At 39.1% G+C, this 15,247-nt stretch overlaps 1 protein-coding gene and 1 pseudogene across 1 annotated transcript; one reads left to right on the forward strand and one right to left on the reverse strand.

Annotated features, from left to right (window-relative positions):
• Positions 1-373: 373 nt before the first annotated feature.
• On the forward strand, positions 374-1,152 carry LOC121807362 (annotated as a pseudogene).
• A 1,944-nt stretch (positions 1,153-3,096) lies between these two features.
• LOC121809581 (probable esterase D14L) lies at positions 3,097-4,660 on the reverse strand. The gene is made up of 2 exons (XM_042210296.1): positions 4,194-4,660; positions 3,097-3,669 (listed from the first exon to the last, which is right to left on the reverse strand). The coding sequence occupies exons 1-2, from the start codon at positions 4,559-4,561 to the stop codon at positions 3,225-3,227; spliced, it is 813 nt and encodes a 270-aa protein (XP_042066230.1). The 5' UTR covers positions 4,562-4,660; the 3' UTR covers positions 3,097-3,224.
• Positions 4,661-15,247: the final 10,587 nt, after the last annotated feature.

The following is a 15,247-nucleotide window of genomic DNA, read 5'->3' on the forward strand; positions in this document are numbered from 1 at the left end:
TTTGTTTTAATTGAATTGGGTTGGAAATAAAAATAAAAAATGAAATTGAATGAATAGTAATTTAAGGAACGGTTAAGGAACGGATAAGAAACGGAGGGTTGCAGGTTTCGTTCCTTAGTTAAGGAATGGAGTAAAAAAGTACAGTGGGGCCCGCAAATAGTAGTTTAAGGAACGGTTTAGGAACGTTGGGGGAACAGCGTTGTGGATGGCCTGATAGTATAAGAGACCAAAATATCTGTGCAGCAATTTGAGTGAATCCAATCATCCAATGCTTAGCAGTAGTTGCAAATGGCTCCCTCCTCTAACTCACACTCTCAAATCCCTAATCAGACCAATCCACCAAAAACACCCCCAAATCCCCAATCCACACTTCAATTTCACCGCCTACATGGCCGAGAAGACAATCGCCGTTAACGCCGCCCTCGCCGCCGCTCTCCCGCCGCGCCACCCGTCCAAACTCCACGACGCAATGCGCTACCCCCTCCTCTCGGGCAGCAAGCGCATCTGCCCGATCGTCTGCCTCGCCGCCTGCCACCTCGTTGGCAGCGACGAGGCCGCCGCGATGCCCTCCGCCTGCGCGCTCGAGATGATCCACGCGATGTCCCTCATCCACGACGACCTCCCCTCCATGGACGACGCCGACCTCCGCCGCGGCCGCGCCTCCTGCCACGTCGCCTTCGGCGAGCGCGCCGCCGCGACGGCGGGAGCTCCGGCGAGGTGGCGGCGCTGGTCGGCGCCGGCGGCGTGGCGGCGGTTCAGGCCGTGGATCTGCGCGGCGGCGGCGGATTGGAGGTGCTGGAGTACATCCATTTGCATAAGACGGCGGCGGCGGTGGCGGGGGCGGTGATCGGAGGCGCGGGGGAGGACGAGATCGGGAAGTTGAGGGTGTACGCGCGGCGGGCATGGCTGATGTTTCAGGTGGTGGACGATGTGCTGGATGTGACGAAGACGTCGGAGGAGCTGGGGAAGACGGCGGGGATGGATGCGGCAGCGGGGAAGGCGACGTATCCGAAGCTGATCGGAGTGGAGAAGTCGAGGGAGCTGGCGGAGAAGTTGAAGAGGGAGGCGGGAGAGCAGCTTGCTGGATTTGAATCAGGGAGGGCGGCGCCGTTGATGGCGTTGCTTGATTTTATTGCTTATAGAGATAAATGATTTTGCTACACATGTTTGTATTACACCTCTTTGTTAGAATTTTCTTGGTCCTAAGTGGATCATTCTGGGCCGATCCCCCATAATGGAATGTTGGATAGTCAGTTTGATATTGTTTGTTTTGGGCAGAGCCATTGTTTCTTGGTCACTCTTAGAAGATTTCAAATTAAACAGGTTTGGACAAGACTATATTGCTTTCAAATTCTCTCATTATTCTATATGGGATGAGTTTACAACCCAAAAATACTATGTGAGCAAAATAGCTCAAAAAAGTATTTCAATTCCAACTCATGGCTCTGCAAATCAAGAAGTCGAGAAGTTTGGCTATGATACCATCATCTAGATCATACTTCTGCAAGTTATATAAATTTGATTTCACCCAAAATTGTTTAGAGTAGAACATGTGTTGTGAAATTTTTTTTTGGCCAAAAGCCACAAACATTATATAAGTTGAAAAATACACGAGTCACTACAAAAAACTGTCGGTTTACTAGCGAAAAATCTTGTTGCTAATTATCATAATTCCGCTGGTAAAATTGGTTAGCAACAGATTAACAACATATCTGAACCGCTGCTAAATACTTCGCTGCTAAATTTTAGGAATGTTAAATTGTGTTACTAATATTTTAGTAACGAATTAGCAACATATTGAGTCAATTGATAAATGTTGGCATAAAAAATGGATCAAAAATTTTACCAACAAACTCCGTTCATTACTAAATGTTAGTAGCCGCCATTAATCTGCCGCTAAATTGTTGAAATAAAAAAGGGATCGTAAACTTAACAGCAGATCCAGTTCGTTACTAATTGTTAGTAGCGGATTTGCAACGCAATTAATCTGCCCCTAAATTGTTGGCATCAAAAAGGGATCGAAAACTTAACAACAAACCCTGTCCATTACTAATTGTTAGTAGCGGATTAACAATGCATCAAATCCGCTCCTAAATTGTTGGCATAACAAAATGGATCGAAAAAGTATAGGAACAAATTTAGTTCGTTACAAATTGTTAGCAATGGATTAGGAGCACACTTAATACGTCCTAAAAATTTCGACACTAAATAGGCATCTAAAACTTTAGTAACATACTAACTTCGCTACTAATTACTAGCAACGAATTCGCAACAAGCTCAATTCGCCCCTAATGCCATTTTTTTAAATCATGGATTGGTATTTTGTTACTAAGTTCAAGTTACACATTATTGTTACAATTATTTGCTTTCTAATCCAGTTACAATAAACTGCTTACAACAAACCAACAAATTATCAAATGAATAAATTAATTTGTAGACAAAAGTAATATAGTAATTGAAAACCAATAATGTATTTTTCCAAAAAGAACTTGCGGCCTATGCTATTAAGTGTGTATTTTTACTATTTTTGATAAATGAACCTTATTTTCCGCTAACTCTTTACACTCACCTTCTATTTTAAATCTAATATATAAATGTGGGACCCTCATTCCATCAACTTTTTCAACTCACTTTTCTTTATATTTTTAAAAACCCGTGCCGAGTCAAACTTAGACAATATTTCATGGACGGAAGGAGTATATGATCCAACGCTAATGGAATAGAGAGAGTACTTCTTTAACCACCTTAGGTGATAGGGATAGTGAGAATTAATAATATAATAGGATTTGTAGTTGTGGGACTTATTTGGGCGTGGCGTGGACTGATCCTAAGCTTTTTATGGTTCTGGGCTTAAGCTAAGCTGAGTTTCAAATAACCCTAGGTTTAGGTTGGGCCTGAAAAAAGTTCCAATTGGAGATCACTTCCACCAATGAGCTCAGACCCACGATGGACTGGGCCTAGCTCGAATTGAGTCTTAAGCCGTGCTAGGTTGAGTCGGTTTGATACACTTGACAACTCAACTCTACTTTGATAGACATTGGCGGAATTCATCGTTGATAGGATGATTTAATATCTAAAATTCGAATCCCACCAACATAAATCTCAATTTTCCTTAATAATTAACAACCAACATTTGAGAAACGGAGAGCTAAGTTAAAAATAAAAACACAGTAGCAAATAGGAGACAACAATAATGAATAATGATGATCCAAATACAACAAGAATCAAGCAGCAATGTTATAGCGAATGTGCCTAAGCAGCAAGGGCACCACAACTTCGGGCGAGCTGAGCTGCGGAAGGTGGCCGTCGGTCGACATGACCTCGACGATGGAGTCCCCCCTGAGGTTCTGGTGGAGGTACTCAGACACCACCACAGGCACGGCCAGGTCCTTGACGCTCTGGATGATGTGGCACGGCACAGTGACGTGGCGGAGGAGCGGCCTGACGTCGCTGTAGAATATGGTTTGGGCCACGCTCAGCGCTATGTCCGGTCTCATGTTGAAGAGAGTCCGGCTGAATTCCTGCACCGCCACGGACTCCATGTCCCCGCCTACGCACAGCGGGGCGAACCCGTCGCACCATGCCTTGTAGTTCGATTTCATCGCCTCGAATAGCTCTATGAGCTCCGTCTCCTCAAATCCCCCGTAGTAGTCCGGCTCGTTCACATACCTGCCAATCATTTCCAAAAAAACTCTTAATTCAGTATTCTCTTTCTCAAATCTGATTATTTCTCACTTTCCTCCTTTCAAATCCTTCTCAAATTAGTTCAGAATTATGAGTTATTCCAACGAAATGACGAGTTTCTGTTCCTCCACAACTCAGTGAAAGGAAAGCCAATCAAACAGTTGAAGTTTCAAATTGAAAAAATCCTAATTCGCGCTTCTAATCAAATTCGCATTTCATTCTCTACGAAAACACAAAATTAGATACTTAATTCGCTCTTCTAATCATATTAGTTCAGGATTGTGAATTATTCCAACGAAATGACTAGTTTCTGTTTCTCCAAAACTCAGTGAAAGCAAATCAAACAGTTGAAATTTCAAAATTTTTAAAAATCCTAATTCGCGCTTCTAATCAAATTAGCTAACGAAAACACAAAGCAACGTGCTTAATTCGCTCTTCTAATCAAATTATCATCTGAAATTTGGCAAAAAAACAGTAAATCAGAGCGAGAGAGAAGCGAAGCAACCGACCTAGGAGAAGCAGAGATGGTCAAAATCTTCGAGAAGAGATCGGGGCGGGAGATGGAGGCGATGAGCCCAATCATGGCGGAGACGGAATGGCCGACGTATATACACGACTGCACCTGAAGCTCGTCCAAAATAGCGAGAACGTCGCAGGCGTAGCCTTCCAGCGTCGTATACCTCTGGAAATCGAAGTAATCGGGATTGGTGGTGCCGGCGCCCATGTTATCGTACAAAATCACGCGGTAATCGTCCACCAAGTGCGGCACGAGATGCTTCCACACCGATTGATCCGTGCCGAATCCGTGCGCAAGCACGATCGTCTGCTGCCCTGAGCCGATCACGCGAACATTGTGAGCCTCTTCCGCGATTCCCATTCTTTTCCAATTTTTTTGTTTTTTTTTGCTGTAGAGATTTTTGTTGGGTGAAGAAGTGGACTTTTGTAGGCTGTGTTTGGAATATGAGATGAGAGGTGACAAATAATGCCACTTGATATATTAATAGATAATATTTCTGTATATTTGATTATAAATATAAGTTGTTATTATGAACTAAAATTGTGACAGATACTTTGCCACCTGCTTTGTGGGCTAGTATGGTAATGTTTCATGTGATGTAAGTTATGCATACAGCTTGGTGTTTGCTTCCTCTCTTAATTTTATTGATTTATACTACTACTAGTTTATAGTTTTGGTTGTAAGTATAATTAAAAACCAAAAGGTATATTTGGATATATGATTTAGGATTTAGAAATTATATGTTTGAAAATTAGGATGCATGCATGCATTGACTGATTGTGTATTTTTTTTATGATTATGGTGTGACTCGTTTAGTTTAGGATTTCTTTTATTGGAGAAATATGGATAGTGGAAAACTGGAAATTGAAACTATAGTCCTTCTTTGTAAATATGGTTAAACAAGTACTATTAATTAGATGCTAAAAAATGATGGGTAACTTCAGCTTAGCTAATAGTAAGATGTTACTACTTCCTAGCTTGTGGAAAGAGTTATTTAGTGTGTGTAAGTGTGGAAAAATGAATTATACAGTATATCTCTAAAAAACCATGATGCATATAGATTGGAGAATTAATAACGTCATTATTACCAGCGGGGTGTAGTGCAGTTGACAGCGCAGCGCAAAGTTGTGGTGACCTTGAAGTCACGGGTTTAAACCCCACCATTCGCTGGGAGATTTTTGGCCTTAATCTGCAAACCCGCTTGCTGTGAGACTTTCGGCCTTACTCCGCAAACCCGGTCGAGCAAGATTAGTTGAATTCCGCCGAAAGTTGTGAGACTTTCAAACTTTACAAACCCGGTCGAGCAGGATTAGTCGGATTCTATCGAAGGCGGGTTCAGTACACATATAGTAAATAAAAAAATGTCATTATTCACCAAAAGATGCCTATAAGAAAATTTCCTTTTTTAGGTAATACAATTTAACAATGAGATTAAAAAAACATGATCGTTAATACTTTAGCAATACAAGAGTTATTTTTATATGTCTTTATTCGTTTATGTTTTCACTTCAATAAAGAAAAAAGAATAAATAGATGCTTTGCAAGTAAATTCAGTCACCATTAATATCTTTCTGTTTTGGATTCTTTTATTGATTGATTGATGCTCTCCTTCTTTATTTTATTCCAAAAGCATTATTTGGTTGTGATTCTACGCGATTTGGTCTAACACAATCAATACCCTATTCATTAACAGTTCCTCTTACCATTTTTTTTATCGTCTCCCTTAGTTAGAGCATCTCCAATGCTGGCGGACGTCAAATAGCCGTCAAATAGCCTTCACACTGCCACATCATCAGCACTACAATTCTCCTGCCACATCAGCTTGCCACATCAACTGGACATCAAATAGCCATCAAATAGCCTTCACACTACCTATCCACATCACTAATAACAATTATATAATTTAATTTACAATTGTATCAACATACATAATTTAATTTACGAGACAAATACGGAAAATTCGAATAATAATATTAAAATTTAAAAAGTACATTACTTTTAAAAAAAAGTACAACAATTTAAAAAAATTACAAAAAGTAAAAAGTACATTAATTTAAAAAAGTAAAACAAAATCACTCATCGCCGCCGTCCTCGTCTCCGTCGTCGCCCAACGCTTCTTCACTGCCGTCGCCGCCGCCTCCGTCGCCACCTACGCCGCGGCTATTCCCGCCGGTGTCCCTCCTCATCGCCTCCAGTTCTTCACGCTGGCTCTGGAGCAATACGCGAAGAAAATCCTTCACCTCGGGGTCCACCGCCGCTTGGAAGTCGGCTAAGGTCTTCACCATTTGAGCGCGCGTTTGTTGGCGCGCGAAGAATTTGAGCTCCTCGGTAGACCTGCCGAGGGGGGATGCCGAATGGACATCCTGGGAACTCGGTGTGCCCCCCCTCGCAACCTGCTGCGCCCGCCTTTGCCCAACCGGGCGAGGTCGGCGACCGAACGACCGAGGAGTCGGGACCTCCTGGGCCGTCTCGGGGAGGTCTGACGAACTACCGCTGCTGCCGCTATAATCTCCGGTATAGTTCAGTCTCTGCCTCTTCGGCCAGCCAGCGTCGACGCCTGCCCGGAATTTCTCCGACTCGTTGAGCACAACGTAGCAGTTCCAGTAGGTGAACTCATAGTACTTCTTATCCGGATCGGGGTAGGCTCTTTCCGCAATCCTCCTGCAGTCTTCCTCTGTTTGGCCACTGGTCTGCATGCGGAGGGCGTTGGCGTACAAACCCGAAAATCGAGAGACGCCAGCCCTGATTCGGTCCCAGCACTTCCGGACCTCCTCCCCGGTGCACGGTCTCCCTTCAGGGCAAAATGCCCTGTAGGCTGCAGCTATCTTCGCCCACAAGTTGACGATCCTCTGGTTGTTTGAAACGAGAGGATCGTCGCAAACACTCACCCACGCCTTGGCAACCGCAACGTTCTCCGCGTCCGTCCACTTCCTCCGGCCCCGGATTTCGGCGCGGGGCTGCGACGACTCGCCGACCTTCTTCGCCTTGCCCTTCTTCTTACCCCGCCCTACTCCCTGGCTTTGAATGAGAGTTTCAGAAACGTCGTTAATATCAAAACCCAAGTCCGCTAAGGAGAAGGTCTCCGAATACTGTGCATCCGTTGGGGTCGATGTGTGCGAAGAACCGGTGGAAAAATCAAAAGTCGGCCGATAGGCGTTGTCCCCCCCGTGCGTCGCCTGCGACTGTGGAATCATATGTTGCGCCGGTGGCATCATCTGCTGCGCCGGTGGCTGCATGCCGGGTGCCCACCCCGGCATCATCTGCATAGGGGGCTGCATGCCGGGTGCCCACCCCGGAATCATCTGCTGCCACGGGTACACGTTGTAGTACCCGCTCATTGGAGGCCAACCACCTCCCCCAGGAGCCGGGGAAGTATGGGACCCTGCCCCGGGAGTCGGGGGCGTCTGAGACCCTACACCGGGAGCCGGGGGAGTCTGAGACCATCCCCCGGGATTAACTGGAGTACCTTCGTAGTTGTTCTCCATTGCTCGTTATTGATCTTGTACAGAAAGTAAGGTAGAGAGAGAGTACTCGTTAAAACAAGTGGTGCGAATGAAAATGAGGTTCAACGCGCGTATATATTGTGTTTTGCGAAAAAAAAAAAAAAAATATTTAAATCCGACGCCGGTTTGGCGCCGATCCGGGAGCCACAATGGCGCCCGTGAGGATCGGCGTGGGAACCGGCGTCAGCGCGGGAATCGGCATGGCGACGCCGATTTTGACGCCGATTTCGCCCACGCCGGTTCCAATGGTTCGGCGTCAAACCGGCGTGGGCGAAAAATCGGCGCTCCGGTGGTGACGCCGACCATTGGAGATGCTCTTAAAAAACAACCATAGTTAAACCACCTTCTCTTCACTAAATTATTTATGATATTTTTTAAAATTTGCTAATCATATCTTACTTTATTAAAATATGAAATTCTTCAAATTTTAAAATTTACATAACATGAAATTCATTAAAATTTTAAAATTTACATACAGTTAAAATCTTAAAATTACATAGTATGATTTGCAACTAAATCTTGGAGTAAGTATCAAAGTTTGAAGATTCAATTAATTTACATTCAATTTAGGTGATCAAGATTGGAAAATTTGAAAAACAAAATATAAAAATTATAAAAACTGGAAAACTAAAAACAAAAAGAAATTGAAAAAAAATTAAAAATGAGATGAAAAGGAGGGTTTGACTCATGTTTGGGTTGAAAACTAATTTACCACTACACTAAACACATTATTATATTTACAAGCACATTTATATACAATTAAACCAAATTATTTTCCGCAAATGCAAAACCAATATCATATCAAAGTTACAACTTCAAGCAATGTTATAGTGGAAAAACTACTTATAAATAGCTCCTTCAGTGCAGTGCAGTGCAATGCAAAATTCAAAATGCCGTGTTTGGTTGGCAGGATTCTGTCTGGGAAAATAATCTGATTCCTTAAATTTTAAATTCTTGTGTTTGTTTCAGTTTTTAATCAAACTGGGAAAGTAATCAGAATCCCGAGAATAAAGAAAGTTAGTACAACTTTCCAGGATTTTGAATCCTAACTTTTCTTAGGTATTCTTTTTCCCAGTTTTGGGATTCTTACATATTTATTGAAATATAAGTATAGTTTAATTATGATTATTATTGTGATGCCCCGAAATTTCTATCTCTTCTTTCGAATTAAATCGGATTTATTAGCATAATTAAATTCCTTTAGAAGACGTGTAGTCGTAGAATTCTTGTGGTAATTTCCGACTATGGAATAATCTAAGTATTTTCGTTGGGAAAAAATAAAGTGCAAGGAAATTATTATTTCAAAGATAAAAGTAGAGAAGATACTTTTATTAGAGAAATGTGGTTACACCTTGAGGAAATAGAAATTCAAGATATGGAGATACAATTAGTACATGCTTACATGTGTGAAAGGGACAACACACACACACCTATACTACACCTTTCATCCTACCAACACTAGTAAACAAGTTTTGGAAGCTAGCTATTTTAGTGATCAAGTTTTGGAAGCTAGCTATTTTAGTGATGAAGCCAAAGAGTTTCAAGAGGAGAATCTCTTTGCCTTTTCCCTACACTCTCTCTCACGAAAAATGCTCCCACAAGGCTCCAAGTTGGCAGCCACATCACACCAAAGGAATCCTGCAAGGTTAACACAAATTGGGATTAAAAGTTGTCAATAAAAAGGGCTATGACCCTAAGCTTTCACCAAAGTAGTAGAGTAAATGGTACAATATAGCATCTCCTCTGCCAAAGACCAAGAAAGGACAATGAGCATGATCTCCCAAATCTTTCCAGAAAAGGGATGAAGATAAAGAGCCAAAAGAAAGTATGCTTAGTCATAAACCATTAGAGGAGAACTACTGCAAGGGGCACATACATCCACAAATGGCCATGAGATCAGCCAATCTAGGATGCCAAAATATACACCAAATGGGCACAGGAAGCCTACTTACAAACTGGAAAAGGGCCAACCTTACAGCCCCAAAATGGGAGACTTCCTCCCCAAGATTTCAGACACAAGATGCCAAGAAGGAGAGCTATATAAACTGCCTCCCACCATCCTCTCTCCCCATCATTTAGTCACCACAAATTTCCCTCAACGTAAGGAATTGCAGCAGGGAGCGAAGAGGGGAGCGAGGAGAGGAGTTGGCAGCAAGAAAACAGCAAGGATTCACCAACCGAGAGGTAATCCCCTCAGCACCCCACCACTCCTTGCATCATATAGAACAAAGACCATGAAAGAATAGAACTTGGAGAAAACATGAAGATAGCATCACTTAGAACATCACAGGCATCTAAAGAACATAGAGCTATAAGGTTGCCACAATACTATAGCATAGCTACTGCCAAAACCACAGACATGACACTCCCATCATAGATCCCCAAAGAGTAATTACAGCAATCAAACTCTCTCCAATCAGAAAAGATTTTCACCCATAAGCTCTTAACCGAAAATTCTAAGTTTAACGGAATAATTAAAGGGGAAAGGGGGAAAGGACTTAGCTTTATTATGAGAAGGCGGCGACGCCGCTGGAGCGATAGCACGAATGGCGGTGGCACGCCTTGAGTCTCGCCCGGACAGCAGCAACAGCCGAAGCCCGCGAAGCAGCGACGCTGCCTCTCGACTCTCCGATCTAGAGATGTCCGTTTTGGAATTTGAGGGAGAGAGAGAGCTCGACGGGGAAGAAATCGCAGAAAGGGAAGATGCCGGCGAAGTGTCGGCAGCCCAATCGGAGCGGCAATTTCATCGAGGAAGGGAGGGAGAAGACGCTGCTGTGCTCATTTCAGATTTGGGGAAATTTGAAAAGTGAAACGAAGAAGAAATGGTGGGAGAGGGAGTCACCAACGGCGGTGCTCCGGCGACGCAAAAGAGACGGCGATTTCACCGATAAAAGGATCTATGTGGGCCGCATTGAGTAATAAAAAGAATGAGATGCTTGACTCTTGTTTTGACCGAGAATGGTCCATTTTGGACAAAGATTTAAGTTAGTGTTGGGCCAATTTAACTATTGCGGCTAGCTCCATTTAATTAGGTAGTGGACCGATTTTATGGATAGAGAGATGAGTTGAGACTTTATATGTTGGGTTTGGAATTGAGTTATGTTGGAATTAATTTAAGAATCGAGTTGGAGCTTGATGAATTAACACCCGAATAGTTTATTAAAATTCCGAAGATGAAAAGTATTAAAGTTGGAGAAGCGAGAGCCGACTGGCGTCGCCCCGCGACGCCATGGGCGGCCTTAAGTAAATTCAAAGAAAGGAATTAGAAGAGATTTTCCAAGAATCCATATTTTATTAAATAAGTGCCCGAGTTTTGTTTTTGAGAAAATAGAATTACTCCGAACTTAGTAAAGTGAATAAAAAAATTCTGCAGAGTAGTGAAGCCGAGGTAGGATTAAGAAAATCCTATAAGCTGAGACTAAGATATAGGTGCTATCCAATAGGATGCATGCATTCTTTCTCAAGAAAAATAGTTCAAGTACTAATTAGCGTGCTACGCTATTTATTTTCAAATGATAAATTGCTCAAGGGCAAGTGAGGCCAAAGCGAGTAATTGAATTGATGAATAAGCATATCAGGTGGACTTTCTTTTAATATCCCGCACATTAGTGTGGATATAAAGCAAATACTTGTGAAATTATGAAATATCATCTTTTCTCAAAATAGAGCTGTGATTATTTTTAAGTTGTTGTCATGCTATAAAATGTTTGTTTTTGAGGCCTACCTATTGGGGCTATATGCCTGAGGGTTTTGGCGACGCCAAGCTATGTAACGAATTCGGTTCCTAATAGGACCACAAATCCTATTCGGAATATTGTGCACAAGGGCTGTGAGCCATCCAAGAGGGTTGGCCGGCTATGGTGTCCGTGAAGGTGGCCACTTTCACGGTACACGACTTTTCAGATATGGTATGAGTATTGAAGAAACTTAGACTGATCAGTCAGACTTTTAAGATCACAAAAGAGTTTAGTAAGCGCGGGCCTTTTTAAGAAAACCCATGTGTGTTACTGTTGATTGATGACAACTATATAATGTGTGTTTTGCTTTTCGGCACGTGTCCACTGAGTACTCCTGTACTCAGCCCTGCATGTATTTTTCTAAATGTGCAGGTTGAACGTCAAGAGGAAGGAGTATTGATCGGAGTCGATGTTATTAATTAATCAAGTGGATCTTTCGATGATGCGTGTCTTCATACACGAAGTCGTTTATTAGGACTTATTCCGTTGTACTTTTGTTAAGTGAGAATTTCAAAGTCTTACCATCGAACTCTGATTTAGTTGATGAGATGATTATTCTATTTTTTAGACCATGTAATTGAATACTTGGCTTCTATTTTATGGTATCAATCGATTTGGCCTTTTCGGCAAGTTCCTTGAGTTCTACCCCTTTTCTTTCCCCGTTTCTTTAATCCCTCTTATTAGTCGCGGATTACCCGCTTTCGCTATCCTTAACAAAAATGCGGTCGTGACAATTATTATTATTATTATTATTATTATTATTATTATTATTGTTGTTGTTGTTGTTATTATTATTATTATTATTATTATTATTATTAATTACTCCCTTCGTCACTCTGTAGTAGAGGCATTTTATTTCGGCACGGGATTTAAGAAATTATGTTAAAAGTGAGTTAAGTGAATGGAGAATAAAGTAGGAAAGAGAAAAGGTAGAAAGATGGAGAGAGAATAAAGTAATAGAGAGTATATTAAGAGAGAAGAAAAATTGGTGTTTTTTGCCAAAATAGGAAATGATTCAGCTATAGTGGGACAAACAAAAAGGGAATACGACTCAGCTACAGAGGGACGAAGGGAGTACAATGTATTAAAAGTAATTTAAAATTATAAATCATACTTAATTTCGGTATAATAAATATTATAATTAAAATTATCATAATTATAACTATATTATTATAATATTTATATATTTGTTATTATCATAATAATAATTAATTAATTATTAAATAATTAAAATATAATTATTAATATAAATTAAATAATAATAAATATTTATTATTTTATAAATTAACAATTAATCAATAAAGTTGTAGTTAAATTTCAGATTATAAAATTTATTTAATTATAATATCTTTAAATATTATAATTAGAATTATGATAATCGTGTATATTATTATAATCATTTATGATTATAATATTTCATGTAACTAAAATTACAATTATATTTTTATATATTATGATGGATAATTCATATTTAAACTAATAATAAATATAATATTTTAATTATTATAATTTGTAATTAATAATTTATTAAAATTTTATATTATTTTTTTAATATATAAAAAATAATACTAATAAGTATGAGTATAATTTTAGTTTGGTGTTTAAATCAGATATAAAATTTAAAATATTGATATTTTCCAAACACAGAATAATAAAGTTATTAGGAATAATATTTCTGGGATTCATTTTCCCATGAATCATTTCCCTTGCCAACTTTATTTTCCCGTCAACCAAACATGGCCTAAAGTTTTGTGAAGAATTATATCTCACAAAACTTAATCTCTTACTAATTTATGGACATGATTTTAAGTATAAGTTGATGTGAATTTTTTATATTAATTTAATTTAAAATATAATTTTTATTGATATAATTTTGATTTTGTTATTAAAGTTATACAATCGGTCATAAATAATGCTCCTTCGTACGCCCAGGGAGTGTGCATCACTTCAACCTATGATTGGTTGATGAGCCTCGCGCATGGCGGGATAGCCTCCCCCTGCTTCAAAAAGTAACGTCTGTTCCTCCAAGGAACTTGCAACATATTCTGCAAGTGTTTCGTCATGAAGAGAGGTGACCAAGACTCCATATTGAGGTTGCCTAAGGTAAGGTTGCTATATAATGTGGGGCGTGAAATTACTCGATTCAGGGCCCAAAGCACATGGTTTTAATTTACAAGTTCTTTAGTGTCTTCATGCAACCGTAGTTATGTAAGATAGATAACTCATCAATATTATTGGAGTTATATGACAAAAAATAACCTAAAAATATATGTTTTATTATGTTTTATTTATTTATCTTCTCTGTCAAACTGCCCATATCTTAAAATACTTTTTCAAAATTTTTGAAATCTACATTCCAAACAATGCACAAGGAAATAAAAGCACAAAAGAAAGAGCAACAAAATTTGTGAACCACATGTTAAAGGATATTATTACTTGCAACCTAACTCCAATAAATGCCATCAATAAATGTTACGTGACATATCTTTATAAAAGGCATGGTAAGTATATATTTGAGCCACACGTCCATTCAATAATATTTGTTTTGTAGTTGTGGGTGAAAATACCCCAAATTGCGAAGTGTGGATGGAGTAGGATCTACTAGACAAAAATGTTCCTATGGTCATGATATTAAGAGGAAAATTAAAAATGAGACGTTTGACATCATATGCTATTATTACCAAAATATGAATAAAAAGATGATGATAATGTTTGATAGGAATAAGAATAAGATATAGACAATGAATTGTAATGTAGTATAAATATAGATGGATTTGTGTCTAATGATAGAGAAATGTAGCTTGCATCTTGAAGAATAAAAATCTGTAAGGCCTAATTGTGAAGAGATATGGAGAGATATTTTATCAAATGTAAGACAATAGGGATCTGATTCCCAACCATGCATATCTGCAAATATCTATTCCACATGCTCTCAAGATTCATGTGCAAAATTTTGTCATAATAAATTTCAATGCATCTCCTTCCATTCATGTCGTTTTAGGGTAATTCTGAAATTATAATTTAAATTTTGATCTCACAATCACGATTGAGCCTGGATTTGAATTTAAAAATATTAGAGAGATAGTTTGTATGTATCTCTATTTTATTCAGGGAGTGTGTGTATTTCGTTGTAAAGTTATCATGAAAAAATAAGGAATAGAAAAGTCCAAAACAAAAAATGAAGGAAAATGTTATCACACCAATATCACATAATATCATCATGAATTCGAGTAAAAAAGTCATCAAGAACTTAAAGTTGAGTTAAGATTTAATAATTAAAATTTACAACCTAAATAATTATCTCGATTTATTATGTCAACCAATTGGTTATACATATTTTAATAAAATACTAGTATATTTTGTAGTGGAGGAAAAATTACATAGAGTAAATAGTTAAGTCACGGAAATGCTTTGTGATAAATAATGCTTTAACTTTTTTTTTTTGTAAGTAAGGAGATATGTATCGATAAGTTCTAAAGAATAAGTGCAATTCTTTTAAAGTTAAAAAGTACTATAAACTTAGGGTAAATTTTGATGATTCCAATAAACTTTAAGTGGTATTAAAAATAAGTTTTAGATTGATGCCAATTTCCTACCGATCATTCATTAAATCCCACATATCTAGAAGACATATTTTTAACCTATTAGACACATTATTCAATGTCAAATTAAAGAATTAGTGTGTCGAAACAAGTTATTTCATGTATAATTTCGACTAAGTCACATAGATTTCAGAGCTAGTTGCGAAGGATCAAAATATGCGGAAAAAAATTCAACTTAAGTTAGGATTGGAAAAAAATGAACAT

This window comes from Salvia splendens, chromosome 6 (assembly GCF_004379255.2).
Source record: "Salvia splendens isolate huo1 chromosome 6, SspV2, whole genome shotgun sequence".
Taxonomy (NCBI): Eukaryota; Viridiplantae; Streptophyta; class Magnoliopsida; order Lamiales; family Lamiaceae; genus Salvia; species Salvia splendens.